The sequence below is a fragment of the Pelecanus crispus genome, chromosome 1 (genome assembly GCF_030463565.1).
Source record: "Pelecanus crispus isolate bPelCri1 chromosome 1, bPelCri1.pri, whole genome shotgun sequence".
Taxonomy (NCBI): Eukaryota; Metazoa; Chordata; class Aves; order Pelecaniformes; family Pelecanidae; genus Pelecanus; species Pelecanus crispus.
The window spans coordinates 203,423,602-203,437,549 of NC_134643.1; the positions used below are offsets into that span (position 1 = coordinate 203,423,602).

General features: G+C 40.7%; 1 protein-coding gene across 1 annotated transcript in view; it reads left to right on the forward strand.

The window, feature by feature from the left end:
* Window positions 1-13,948, forward strand: part of FLT1 (fms related receptor tyrosine kinase 1) — a 99,052-nt gene that overhangs the window by 24,593 nt on the left and 60,511 nt on the right. The window contains exons 8-10 of the mRNA XM_009483856.2: window positions 83-200; window positions 2,193-2,362; window positions 2,774-2,933. Coding sequence (XP_009482131.2) covers window positions 83-200; window positions 2,193-2,362; window positions 2,774-2,933 — 448 coding nt within the window. The remainder of the gene's footprint in view (window positions 1-82; window positions 201-2,192; window positions 2,363-2,773; window positions 2,934-13,948) is intronic.

Below are 13,948 nucleotides of genomic sequence, written 5' to 3' on the forward strand. Positions count from 1 at the left end.
TTCCTGTTCTCTTTAGTAGAGCAACTGGTTTTGCAGGCTGAAAAATCAGTAATGTAGGTGCACTCTTTTTCTTTTCTTTAAGATAAAATGTTCATTAATTTGAAACGTCGAAGAAAAACTGCACTGGAGGCTGTAGCTGGAAGAAAATCCTATCGTTTGTCAATGAAAGTGAAGGCATTTCCCTCTCCAGAGGTTATATGGTAGGACAACAGTTACTTCCACATATGCACACTGAACCTCTTCTTAGGTGAAAAAGATTGTCTTGGTAAAATATTCAGATAAGACCCGTTGAAATGGCAACAAACTGGAGACAATACAGTTGTGGAGTTTTATCAGAAGTTTCAGGGTTGTCCTCGGCTTTAAAAATTTATGAGAACATTATCTCCTTTTTGCAAGTGCAAAAAAGGAGGTCTGGAAAGTTTAAAGCTCAGATCCTCAAATATGTTAGATATGTCTCCTATTGAAATCAATGGACTCTCTACAGCTAAATATCTCTACCAACCTTGACTGAAGTTTTGCATCCAGCTTCACTCAGACCTAGATATGAGACCTGAACTTGCTTTTCAGACAGTAGGAGAAAGAAAAGGTGGCTTTCATTAAAATAACTGAGTTGAGCCATACAGACATGCACTATTAGAAAAGCAATAGAAATTGTGTTTATTATATGGTGATCTGCAGGTTGTAGATATACTTTAGTGACTGGAGCTTTCACTTTGGCTCACATATACTGTGCTAAGGAATCTTTTGAACAGTTTTTTGTATTAACCCAAACCACTTTTATATAAAACAATGTTATCTATTCCTGATCTCAAAGGGTTTTTTGTTTAAATCATTTTAAATACCAGTAGCTCTGGCTCAATTCATTGCACTTTAACAAAGGGTCTATGCCAAAACTGATTAAGAGAACAAACCATACATACATGAACAGTGAGAGTTCATGTTACTCAGAGCCAGAAATTACTTTTGCTCCAAACACTTTGTTTTGTTTTACAAATCCCTTACATTTATAGCTCCACATGGAAAATTAAGGGATGAAAGTGAAGCTGATGCTAGCCATTTATACAATATTTTGTTTTTTTAATGGTTGGGCTTGTTGAATACACATATAGATCCAAAACTTCTGAAATACAAAAAAAAAAAAAAAAAATCCATTTGAACAAGAATTTTTATTTATTTTTTTTATTTATCACTGTGAAGTTGGTCAAACACTGGAATGAGCAGTTCAGAGAGGCTGTGGAGTCTCCTTCCTTGAAGATATTAAAAACCAGACTGAAAATGGTCTTGAGCAACCTGCTGACCTTGCTTTGACCAGGGCATTGGACTAGGTGATCTCCAGAGGCCCTTTCCGCCTCAACTATTTTGTGGTTCTGTAAAATACAGATGTAGTGAAATGCCTAAATCCATAGTCCTTAGATCCTATTTTTAGTGCTTCTTTAATAGCTGTAAGTTTTCTGTAAATACTTACTAAAACCTGTGAATCATTTTAATCAAGTCCATCATCATACTGAAACTCTGTTGCACTCTTCTACTAACGTTGTGTCAACCTTCATACAGCAACCTACCAAAATGTGCTTTATGCTGTTTTTAGACTTTGAAGAAAAATGTTATGCTTCTTCAGAAATCTGTGTGTGAGCAACAGTTAGTACTTTCTATGTTGCTTTTTTGTTATCTTTAAAAACATTCACTTGATAGCAGGATATCTGATTCTTAAGTGCTTATCTCATCTACTTACTCTTCCTCTTCCTAAAATCACAGCTGTGCTTAGGCTACTGTAATACTTTGTCCCAGGATGTGTTCTGAGGTCATAAAGAAATGGTCAGTGCTGGATGACGCAACCTTTATTTGTGTGAATGACTCTTAGCCAAAATGGTTGTCTTCTAGACTAAATGGCAGCACAAACATGGAAAACTGGGATCTTCAGAGACAAAGTTACAATTTTCAGCAACTCTCAAATATTATAGAGCCCTGTCAGATCCTTATCAATTTTAATATATAGAATGACATTCTCCAAAGTGCTTTAAAATATCAGCAATCTTATTTATAAGGCAAGGATAAGCCTCTGGTAAACAGAATCTGAGACTGTAAATTCATTCCTTGCCCAAAGACTGAGAAATGTTATAAAATGAAATAACGCAGGTAGTTTAAGCAACATTATTTTTCAAAGTTTTGATTTCTGGAATTCTTTTAAACAGGTTAAAAGATGGGCTACCTGCTGCTGAAAAGTGTGCCCGGTACATGGTTAAAGACTATTCCTTAGTCATCAAGGATGTTGCTGAGGAAGATGCTGGAAACTACACTATAATATTGAGCATACGGCAGTGGAACTTGTCTAAGAATCTTACAGTCACTCTTACAGTAAATGGTACGTTTACAGCATGTTCCCACGCTTCTCCTGAACATGTAAATGCTAAATTTTCATTGAGCTAGATTTTCATTCATCTTGCATGGTTCAGGTCATTGTGGGTTTTCTTACTGACTTTCATGGACCTAAATCCAAGCCCCATATGCAGGGTAACAGACCCATCTTGGATTCAGAAGATGGACAGAGGTTTCCATTAGAAGGGTTTCTGTCTTCCATGGTCACATACTTGTTCCTGATGACTTAAATGTGTTACTAACTGCTCATCTGACTTGACTTAGGCCTGCTGTTTTTCTTTGTTCTCCTGGGAATTTTTCTTATTACTCGTCCTGCAGGAATGTAGTATTTTCATGATCATACAGTACATTAGAAATGAGCTGGGTTTAATTACTTTCCAATTTTTACCCTTTACAGTGAAACCCCAGATATATGAAAATGCTGTGTCATCATTTCCTGATCCCAATCTGTATTTACTGAGCAGCAAACAAGTGCTGACATGCACTGTGTATGGTATTCCTCAGCCTAAAATTACATGGGTGTGGTATCCCTGTAGACAAAACCATTCTAAAACAAGGTAGGACAGCTTTCTTACTTCTATTTAACATGTCTTCCTTTACTATGACATTTAAATATTTACTTTTTTACAAGAATAAAGCTTGCCATGACCATTGCTTAGTTAGTAGAGTTTGTATACTTTTAATCAATATATGTTTTAGTAAACATGTAGGCATAAAGCAATTTTTTCTACATCATTATTTGAAAATGGAGGGCAGAGTTGTTATTTTGTATTGCTATTTAGGTTTATTTACAGTTCACTACTATTCATGCATGCAATGTCCAGAGGCAATAATTGTTTTTTAATTTTTATGAGGGAAGCCTTGCAGACAATGTCTTGCAAAGTTCACACACTTTCTCATGGAAGAGATTTCCATGCTTTCCTCCATGCACAGTGATTCCCCTGTGTGGCTTCTTTTGAAATTCGACGGAAATAATCTTAAAGACTTTTCCATTAGGAAGGTCAAATCTCTGTTATTATATGTTGACTCATAGATTCAGTTCAGCAAGCCAAATGTGCCCAGCATTCTCCAGATGATATTTCTACAGGGTAAAATATAAATGACACCATATAAGCTTACTTGATGCTGATGTGGCACTCAACTAATCCTCTTTTATATTTAAGCTTTCTTTTGAACTGTGTTTCTTACTGTTACAAGTTTGTATGTTGACTCATTTATCCAAAGCTCTTCCCAAATCATGAAATCTGAGACAATCTTAATGATTAACACTCGACTTCCACAATTGCATTAGCATTAGACTACTATTGAAGGGTTCAAACATGCAAGGTATTTGGATCACAGCACAATGAAGATATTTAAAAACCTACAAAAGTTTGGGAACCAACATTTTCTCAGTTTCAGTGGAAGTTAATCATTTTACATAGGATTTAACTTCTTTAACACTTTCATCGAATTGGGTTTTAGTGCCAATCCAGCCAAACATTTAAGCACAAGTTTAACTGCAGGCATACAAGACATCACATTCAATTAAATAGGACAAACATCTAATTTCAAATGAAGGGTGCTTGTAAGTGTTTTGTGATCAGAGAGAGAGTGGTCAGTGCTTCCTAGAAGCACACATAGTTTTTCCAATTATGCCTTGCTTTGGGATTATGCAAATGAGTGGCTTTCTGTGCTATTCTCACCAAGAGGTGGCACTAGCAATCTCTCCTTTTGCTGGAATAGGTATAACCTGAAATTCTCCATTTCGAGGACAGGTGAGGGCTGCATTTCCTCTACCTGTTACGTTAACTTCAAAGGGCAAGTTGCAAAATTCTGAGTATTAATTTATTTTTGCTTATAGGTGCAAGGTGTAAGAGAAAAGAGATCACATCTTTTAAGTAGAGAAACCCTGTGAAAGGCGTGTATAAAAATTTTCAATCTTTTAGTTTCTTTCAAGTGTTTATGCATCTGTGCATGCTCTGGATTGAAATCATGGTGTGATGCTGATAAAACAGTTGGTTCTTCTTTGGGAGCTGGAGTGGTGCTCGTCCATTGTCAAGTATTTCCTTCTGTTAGCAAGCAGAGATCCGCACTACAGCACAGGAGAGCGTGTCATCAGAAATAGAAATTAATATCCTCAAGCAGGTGTTTAATAATGTGCTAAACTGTAGATTCAATTAAATGCTAATTAGAAGTGTGTTTTAGCAGGTGATCAAAGGAGACATGTAACAATTTGAATCAGCTATTGGCTCTGTTACAAGGTTGTTTCCAGACTTGCTTCCAAATTGCCTTCATAATTGTTCTGTGACAATTCTCTTTAACCCCCTCCCCTTCCTTCTCCTTTAAATGTTCATTGAAGTAGTAGTCTGGAGAACGCTGGTTTTAATGCTTTGCCTAAGAGGAGTGGAATGACTACCTCTGAATAATACGGTGACAATTAACTATCACAGAAAAGCAGAAATACATGAATAATTACATTTCGTCTCCTGCTCCAGGAAGAGAGCAGAGTGGACTACCTCAGCAGCTGGCACACCTTGCTCAGGCTGATGTCTGGTGCCAGTTCAGGTGTTCTCCCTGAAGAACTGGAGAACCCTTTAATCCCACCTATTTCACTATACTTTACTCCTTGTGCGAGGGGAGGTTTGCCTAAACAGATCTAAGGTGTGTGTACCTTGTGCAGCAGATAAATAATGTATCTTGTTCTGCCATTACAGCATTTCTTTGGATTTGCCTGACCAGTGTTAGGTTTCCAAGGCTAAAATATTACTCTGTTTGTGTTCAAGTAGTGCCTGTTTCTGTGCACTGATGTACCTCGTACCTTAAGTTGATAAACCACCACAGGTTACTGTTATTTGGTGTATGGCAGTAGGGTTTGTCACCAAGTTTCCAAGTCCCATGCCACGGGACAGACCGCACAATCCGAGTAAAAAGATGCCATTGCTGCAAAGACCTTGCAGATCTTTTTGCTTCAAGATTTATGTATGTGCTTAACTTCACATTGCTTGAGTACTATCACTGCAAGCTGGGGATATGACACATAGTGCATAGATTAGGTGGTTTTATTTTTGGAGGACTGTTGCCTATGGGCTCCTTAATAGAAACCATTAGGTTATCTGGCTGCTTCTTTCAATTTCTGTTGCAGACTGTATTTCTGTTTCAAAAATCTAAAAATACCTCAGTGGATTCCATTGCTTTTAAATAAAATGCAGATATATTTTAATGCTTTGTGATTAAGACAATCAATTTGCATAACTCTCTTCTCAACATCATTCAGGCCAGTAACAGGAGGCCAGCCAACTTAAACAGTTTCCATAGTTTCCTGGTAGCAAATGAAAAAAAAAAAACAAAAAACCAAAGAAAAACCTGTAAAATGGTTCAACACATTTTACTTTTTGGAATGTGGAGAGGTCAACGTCATTAATTCCTTGTTCTTTATTTTCTGTTAAAATTACTTTGCTCAAATTAACTCTATTGCCATTAAATAACCTTCTGTTAGCTAGCTAGCTAACTAGATGGATTGGTGGAAAGATTCTCTTCCCATGTTTATCCCACCAAGGAAACATAGAATAGTCAAGAAAAACCGTCTGGGGCAAAAAATAATGTTTTGGGTTTTTTTAAAGCTTATGCAGAGCTAGTAAATCTAGAGATGGCAGGCAAAAGATGGTAGAAGATGCCATGAGAGTTAAAATAAAATGTAATTAAAAACCCTACAGATTAGTCTTTCTTAAATAACCGAGAAACTTCTCTTCCAATGCTATCTTACTTCAGCTTACTCTGCTGCTCTGTAGCAGACACATACATTCCCAGGCTGGGCAGCCCTCAGTTGCTCAATAGATATAGCAGAAGACAGCCTGTGGGTCAGTCCTGCAGTGTCTATCAGACTCCTTGGCCTCTTTCCTGCCACCCTGGAGTTGTTCTTTCTGGCCTTGTTTTTGCTCAGGTTGGGTTGTCAGCAGAGGGGCAGCCAGCAGCAGGGCTTGCCGAGGGTCTCTGGAGCCAGCCAGGCCGGGCTCCACCTAAAACTTATCAGCTCTGAGACTGCAGAATGAGTGTTTGTACGCCAGGAACGTGCTTGATGTTAATGGTTCTTGACCTGAATCTCTTCAGCAGATTTGTGTTTTTCTTAAACTGGTCTGGCAGAGATTGCCAAGAAAGGCGTGTGGGATACTGATATTGCTCAGTGGAAGCAGTGGTTTCCTCAGCGGTTGTGCAGTGTCATTTGGGGGCAGTTTCTCTCTCTGGACACTTCCATGTGGGCAGTTCAAGAGAGATCTTGATTGTGCTCTGCCCAAGGTTTGATCGATCGGCCCTTCAGAAACTGCAAACAGATGCAACACTGAAATTTTACCATGGGTGTGCCAACTCTCCCACCACCTTGCTGCCTCCCTCTCTCCTTGAGCTATCAGTTTTGTTTAGCCTCAAAGCAAATATCAGATTATTATTTTACCACCTATCACATCAGTCTGCATTTTTTTTGGCTTTCATTTTTTCTGTGTGTGTGTGTGTGTGCATGAGGGAGAGAGAAACACAATGGTATTGTGCAGATGCCTACAAAACCAAAGTAATTGGAAAAACTGGTACCCAATTCTCTGCCCCCCTTGACTATACTGTCAGGATATGAACTCTTCTTGGTGGTAAAACCACCTCAATGGCAGGATTGGGAATGAAGGTGCTGAATACCTGGTTGAGGACAGAAACAGGCAGCAGGAATGAGGGGCTGTGCAGGCAATGCCTAAGCTGGTATTGCTGCCAAAGGGCCAATCTCAGGAAACCATGATGTTTGTAATGCTCTGATGTGGGGCCATGCTCCTCAGTAGAATCACTACTGGTTTAGCATACAGTGATGAGAAGGGAATATTACCTCCCTTCAAGGTTTGTCTGCAGTGTGAAGATAGGGTCATGTGAATGATCTTTCTACAGAAATAGCTCTCCAGCTCTGCACAGGGAGGATAGAGGAGCGTCGTGGATCTCAGCAAGGCAAAAACTAGAGGTTTTCCTTGAAACTTCTGCAGAGACACAGAAAGCCTGAAAGTACCATAATGAAAGTGCATGGCCAGACTCCCACCAGCTTCAGCGAAAGAGGAGGCAGGCTATGTGTGCATAGCAGTCTAATTGCATTTCTGCATTGTTTATGTCAGTGTATTAATCAGGGATTGAAAGGCAGAATCATTAGGATGTGCTCGGATAGATTATCAGGGGAAACCAGATTTGGAACATAAGTGAGGTATGTAAAATGAACAAGTAAAGAACAAATGTTAATTGTACTTAATTAGAAATGTACTGAACAGCCCAAATTTGATTGTTGGATGTCTGCAAACATTGATGCCCATTAGTTTGTCCACAGTGACTATTTTTGTTCCCCATGCCACCTTCTATTTTCGGGAAGGGGAAGTCTGAGTCCTTAGAGCTGGCAAAAGTAGGTCAGATGCCATTAATAAACAGGTAGTTCGAAAATGCCTTTGTTTAATTTGACATGTGGCCAGATCCTCAGCTCTAAATTCACACTGGATGAGGATCTGGCTGGTGGCCTTTGTGCCTTCCACTCTCTATTACAAGAAAATCCTCTTACAGTGGTCTAGTAATGTAAAGGTACTTAAAATGGGTGCATGAAAAAATATGCTAGCTATTCCCTTATTTTGCTATGGTTGAGGAAATAGATTAACGTAGATAAAAATCAGACCCTGTGTTCTTCACCTATCTTTCAAAAAATGCACAGGAACAGACATGAGTGTACGTTGCAGCAGCATGGAATTGCAGAGAATTTGAAGCCAAAAGAAAGAAAAAATGAAGTAGCATCTGATCTGCTTCAGCCTGAACAAGCAGTGTGCTGAAGCACCTCATTCTGCACTTCCACTGTGAGCCGAAAGTCAGTCCTCTGAAAACAGCTAGTAAGACTGAATCCATGTCCTCAGTCAGTATATTGGAAATTTTTTTATATGTTTTAATATTTTACTTACAAAATGCCATATGAATCAGACCTGGCATATACGTATGGATAAATAAGCTTGACAAATAACATGCTATACACTGAAAACAGTGTGCCCTAGTCTGTCCTCAGGGTAACACAGTGAATGTGTGATGAATTTATTCTGCAAGCTGTAAATGGTTTCACTATGGGTCTTAGCTGAACCAAAAGCTTAAGCTTTCAAATTTCAGTATTGCTGGTTTTCAAATCACTTTAAATCAAAGTTTTCCAAGTCTGTTTCAAAAAAGTTTTAAACCAAAATGCATTATGTTGCCCAAGTAATTTTTTTAATTGGTCATTGATCAGACCTAAACCATAAGGACTACAGTAACACCCTGTAACACTACAGTAACACATCCTGATCGTCAGGAGTGCTCTGTTTAGTATCATACTTTTAACTCTCACCTTTTTATCTTTTTTTCACTAGGTGTTCCTTGGTTTTTTCCCAGTTTCTTTTTTTGTCTTGTTGCCATCACAGGATGGTTTCTTGGCTTTACTAGGGACAGTCTGACACCCAAGCTTAAGGAAGAACATATAAGGGTCTTGCAGGTGTTTGGATGTTATTGCTTGATCTTTTACTCACTGTTGCCCAGCCCATAGAAACTAAAGCGTGTGACAGACTGTACGTGGGGACTGCACGTCATAAGCAAGGCCTCGCATGCTGGCGGTGTCCGAACCAGTAGGACGTCCCAGTCTGTAGCCAGAAACCTGCTCCTGCGCTAGCAGGGGCTCTTGGCCAAAGGAAGGCACCAGGTCAAACTCTGTGTGTGCTTAGGAGTGATTATGAATGGAGTACTGTTACTGGATTGAGTACACCTTTTACAAAAATATACAAACTTTAGTTAGCATCCTTTTTCCTTTTACGTGTAGCCTTTCAAAAAGCCTTTGCAGAAGGCTTTGAACAGATGCAGCCTATGAGGTAAGATAATGCTCATAAAAAAATATTCAGTTAAAAAATAGAAACCAGAGGTTAAGAGGGAACAGCCAGTTCTTGCAGCTTAGGGAGGCGACCAGTGAAGTTTTTCAGGAGCTGGTGCTGGGGTCTGTACTTGTCAACATGTTCAGAAATAACCTGGAAAAGGTGGTAAGGAGGTGACAGAGTTTGCTGATGATACTAAGTTATTCAGATTTGTAAGGATCAGGGCTGATTGTGAAGAAATGCAGAACTATATGAATCTGGGTATTTGAGTGGTAAAGTGGCAGATGAAATTCACTGAAGATAAATGCGCATGACGTACATAGGAAAAAACAATCTGACTTTCACATGTAAAGTGTAAGTGTAAAAAGGCTGTACATGTAAAAAGGCTGTTGGCTGATGATTACTCATTACTACCACAAAGAGAGATCTGAGCATTGTGATACACAGGTTTGTGAAAGCGATCACAATCATGAGCAGCACAAAAAGCAAATCAAGTGTTAGGAATTACCAGGAAAGAAATAAAGAACAAAATGGAGAACACCATGATAACTCCACATAAATCTATAAATTACCAACATCTTTTATACTATGAGCATTTCTGATCCTTTCGTCTCAAAGGATGCAGCCAAACTGGGAGGCACACCAGGAGGGGAAACAAAAAAGGATCAAAGGAAATTCAGGGAATGAGAGGAATGTGTGAGGGATGAGTGAGGAGGGAGGTCAAGGCTCTGCAGACTGAGAAAGCGGTGACTTGGGAGGCTACACAATAGGGATCTACAAACTTGTGAAGGACACAGATGTCTGAGGATCAGTTGTGCATGTCTTTTCCAGTTCAAGAAGTAGGGGCCATTAAATGAAGCCAGGAGAAGTGCAATTCAAAGCAGAAAAAGGAGATGGCTCTTCATGCAGTGGGTAGCAGATCTGTGAAACTCCTTGCCAGAGGATTTTGGGCATTTGAAAAGTTTGCACAAAGTCTTGGAAGATAAGTCCACTGAAGTGTAGAAGCAGGCTTCATCGTGGGAAGCTCTTGAGTTGATAATAATTTGTGACTGGGGGAGTATTAGGAGGAAGTATCTGAAGTTAGTCCTGCTCTTACTCATCCTCAACCATCTGCTTATGGTCATTGTTGAGACAGGATATGGGGTAGATGGATCCTTGGTCTTATATCCACGTCTGTCAGTATTTTCTCTTCCTGTTTTCCCTCTAATCAACTCCCCTCTCTCCTTAAAAATGTTTCCCTCCATTCTTTCTCATCCCTTCCTTGTTTTCTGTCTGCACTTCCAGTCCCTCACTCCAGTCAGTCCAGAGTTGCTCTCAGACCCCTACTTGGAGTGAAGCTGAAAACAAACCGACTTGAAACACACAACCTCAGTGCAACAATAGCTCTTTCATCTCCTCCACTGATCACTGGAAAATGGAAAAGGTGTTAGTTTTGCTTCCAGCTTGTCGGCAAGACAGGGAGTATTAAAGGCTGCGTAAGTAGATTAGTGAAGAATTACTCTTTTCTAGAGCCAAGAGGATCCAGTCAAGACAGTAAAGAAAAAGTGGAATTTGGCATTATGAGAAAGAAGGTGTTGGGGATACCTGGATCTTGGAAGGCTATAGATATGAGGTTATGCCTAGAAGTCGAGTGAGCTGTTAGAAGTGACTTGTGCATGGAAAATAACTTAGGCCAGAAGGGTCTGAACAATATCTTGAATTTTCTATAGAGGGAGCTTATTTGGAAGTCGAAGAAACAGAGAATAGGCATGGACATTGCATGGAGAGGTTTCATGGTCTTTCTCTTCAGGTTTCTGACTGCTCAACCAAATCGGAAAACACCTCTTCCTTTCAGTACAATACAGACTATTAAAATAAAACACTTTTTCCCAGCAAGAAGTTCTAGGTGCTTGTGGAAACCTCATGCTTTGAGTGATAAGTCTGTAGTTCCAGCCAGCGTTCAGCTCTTCTGCAGAGAACATGGTTGGCACTCTTGGAGAGAGAAAGTGGAGGCTGAGTCACACTGACCACATGGGAGATGAGAGTGATTACAGTCTAGCAAAGGAGGGAAAGGAGGCGGACAAGAAGGAAGGAAGGAAGGATTGGCTGAAATGTGATGGTATTCTGTGTCCATGAAGAATGTTAAGCAGTGTGAAGCAGGAAACAGAGGGTCAAGAAGCAAAATATATTTATCTGATAACCAACTCAAGGTGAGAAAATTTCAGGTCAACTCAGGATGTGCAAAAAACTGAAAAATTACTATCAAATGCTGTTATGTTCCCTGATGGCCAGGGGTCTTAAGTACTGACAAAGAAGTTGGAAGAAAAATGTGACCCTCAGCCTCATGCATTTGCATTTTTTGTTATCAATAGCTGGTGTTGCATGGTGCTCGTGTGCAGATGTAGAAGTGATTTTTTTTTCCTGTGGAGATGTGAGCATGGGCTGATTAAGGGCTGAAAGGTGGGATAGGTAAGACTGCTGTTGATCTTACTGCTTCTGTTGACATAGCTCATATCAACCAGCTTTCTGTCGTAGCATAATGGGGTAGTTCAGGGCAAGCCATAATGTTTGGAAAGGATGCCTGTGAAAGGGAAACACTATCCATTTATCTGGTTGCATGTAGATATTAGCAGGAAAGGCAGTGTGCATCTGTCAAACACTTTCTTTTTCCATATAGCCATGGTGATGTGCAACAAGACCATGAATGCCATAAACCCTACTGTTTTCAAAGATGCTCTCCAGGAGGATGAGACATTCGGGACATTGGGGATCTCCCCTAGAGAATGCACTTTCCTTCTAAGTATCCTCCTCAATGGGGACACAGGGCATCCTACAAAACAGAAAACAACTCAATCCTCACTCTGGCAACTGAGCAGTGCACCAGGGCCCCAACCCAGCCTAATGCATTCAGGCAACTGAGAAATCCTCCAACCACCCTGCAGCTCAGCAATGAATAACTTTCAGCACAGCTAATAGGGTCCAGTGTACTTCATCACAAGTCCACTCCCATGCTGGAGACTGAGAGTGAGGAGAGGCAATGGAGAGTTGCTGTCCTCTGGGAGTCATGAGCATGTCTGAAGTCAGATGGGCTGGTGATGTTCCATCTGTTCTTGATGGGCAAGCATTGACAGTGCAGTGGGCAGCAGTAGGGACCAGTGACAGTGAGAGCAGAGAGGCAAAGGGCTGAAGAATGATATGCAGAGGAGGAACCTGCACGACTGTCGCCAGAACTTCTTGTTTGGCATTCCTTGCTAAGCTCCTAAATAAATATAAATAAACAAACTATAATATATGATGCAAACTGCATCTAAACTCCTACTATTTGTAGAAAATTTCCTCCTAGTCCCAGTAACCCATGTACTCTGTGTGAGTGTGCGTATCGAGGAAGGTGCTTGGGATGAACTCCCAGCTGGCTGCAGCTTTGCCACTGAATGCGGTGGGGCTGGCAATTTGACCTCTAACCGATTATTTTTGACTTAGAGTGGGAACACTTGGACCATAGCTCCTTAATGGCCAAGTGCATTATAGTGTTACAGCCAAAGCTCGTGGAGCATCCTGGCGGGGGGCCAGCACACGTTCTCCCCCTCCACCCCCATTAAGCACGTTTCACAACCTGTACATGCTCCCTGCTACTATTTCCCCTCTCTGTTTCCTGCCTCAGAACAACTCAATATTCCCCAGGACACACGGCTACACCAGCCTCACACTACCAATCGCATGGCGCTGGACACTGAGGCATGGAGCAGACAAGGCCCATGTCATTCAGATTTTTTTGATAAGTTCCAAGTGGAAAACAGCTCCTATATATTCCTTACAATTCCAGGAATTTCCAGAGTTCCTGTCTTAAGGTTAGTGTCGTCACCACTACCTCTTGAAAGACGTGAGTCAGCCTAACTTGAATTTGTAATAACATTGCCCCGATGCTGCTAGGAATTGATTGCTGATGATAGATGCTGAGAGAAATATTGTGCCTGCAGTTAATGACTCTCAAAAATGGTCACCATCAGTGACAAGATGGCTTCCTTTTGTTCCTAGTACTGGTGCAATTGTCAAATACTACCTCAGCAAACACGAGTGTGATTGAGGCTGCCAGTGGCTTTGCCAAGAGGCATGCTTAGAGAATTGAATGGGATGTTACAGGAGGGGAAGACTGCAATGGCCCCTGGCATCACACAGGAGGATTTGGAAGGGAGGAGCTGAGAAGATGAGAAGACAGAAGATGAGTATTTTTCCAACTGATAAGGGGATTGAGGCTCTTCCGCTGGTATTTCTCACTGTACTTCTTGAACCTGCAAATTGCAGAACTGTCTCCAGGATGGGGAATAAGATGTGTCTGGACACAAGCTGGGTCTAGGGCTTTCGTTTAGGACTGCCTATCATACAGAGAGCCAAATCTGTCCTGTCAATACGTAGACAAATCCTTTACCTCAGCTCCTATGCTCCACTATAAATCACTGGGGTAGCAACAAAACCACTTTTCTTCTGGGACCAGTAGTTTCATAGGCAGGACTTTAGCTTGGAGCTGGTTTCTAGTTTGATTTCAGTGAAATACATCAAGATGACATGAAGTACACTCTTAACCTGGAAACTTTTCCCCATCGATAGTTATAAATACACCACGCTATTGTGCTTGGCATGCTGCATGCTAATAGAGGTGAGGGCTCTGAAACTCATTAGGAAAGGGAGCGGGCTGCAGAGCAGATTGAGGACAGTGTGAAGCTAAGGTT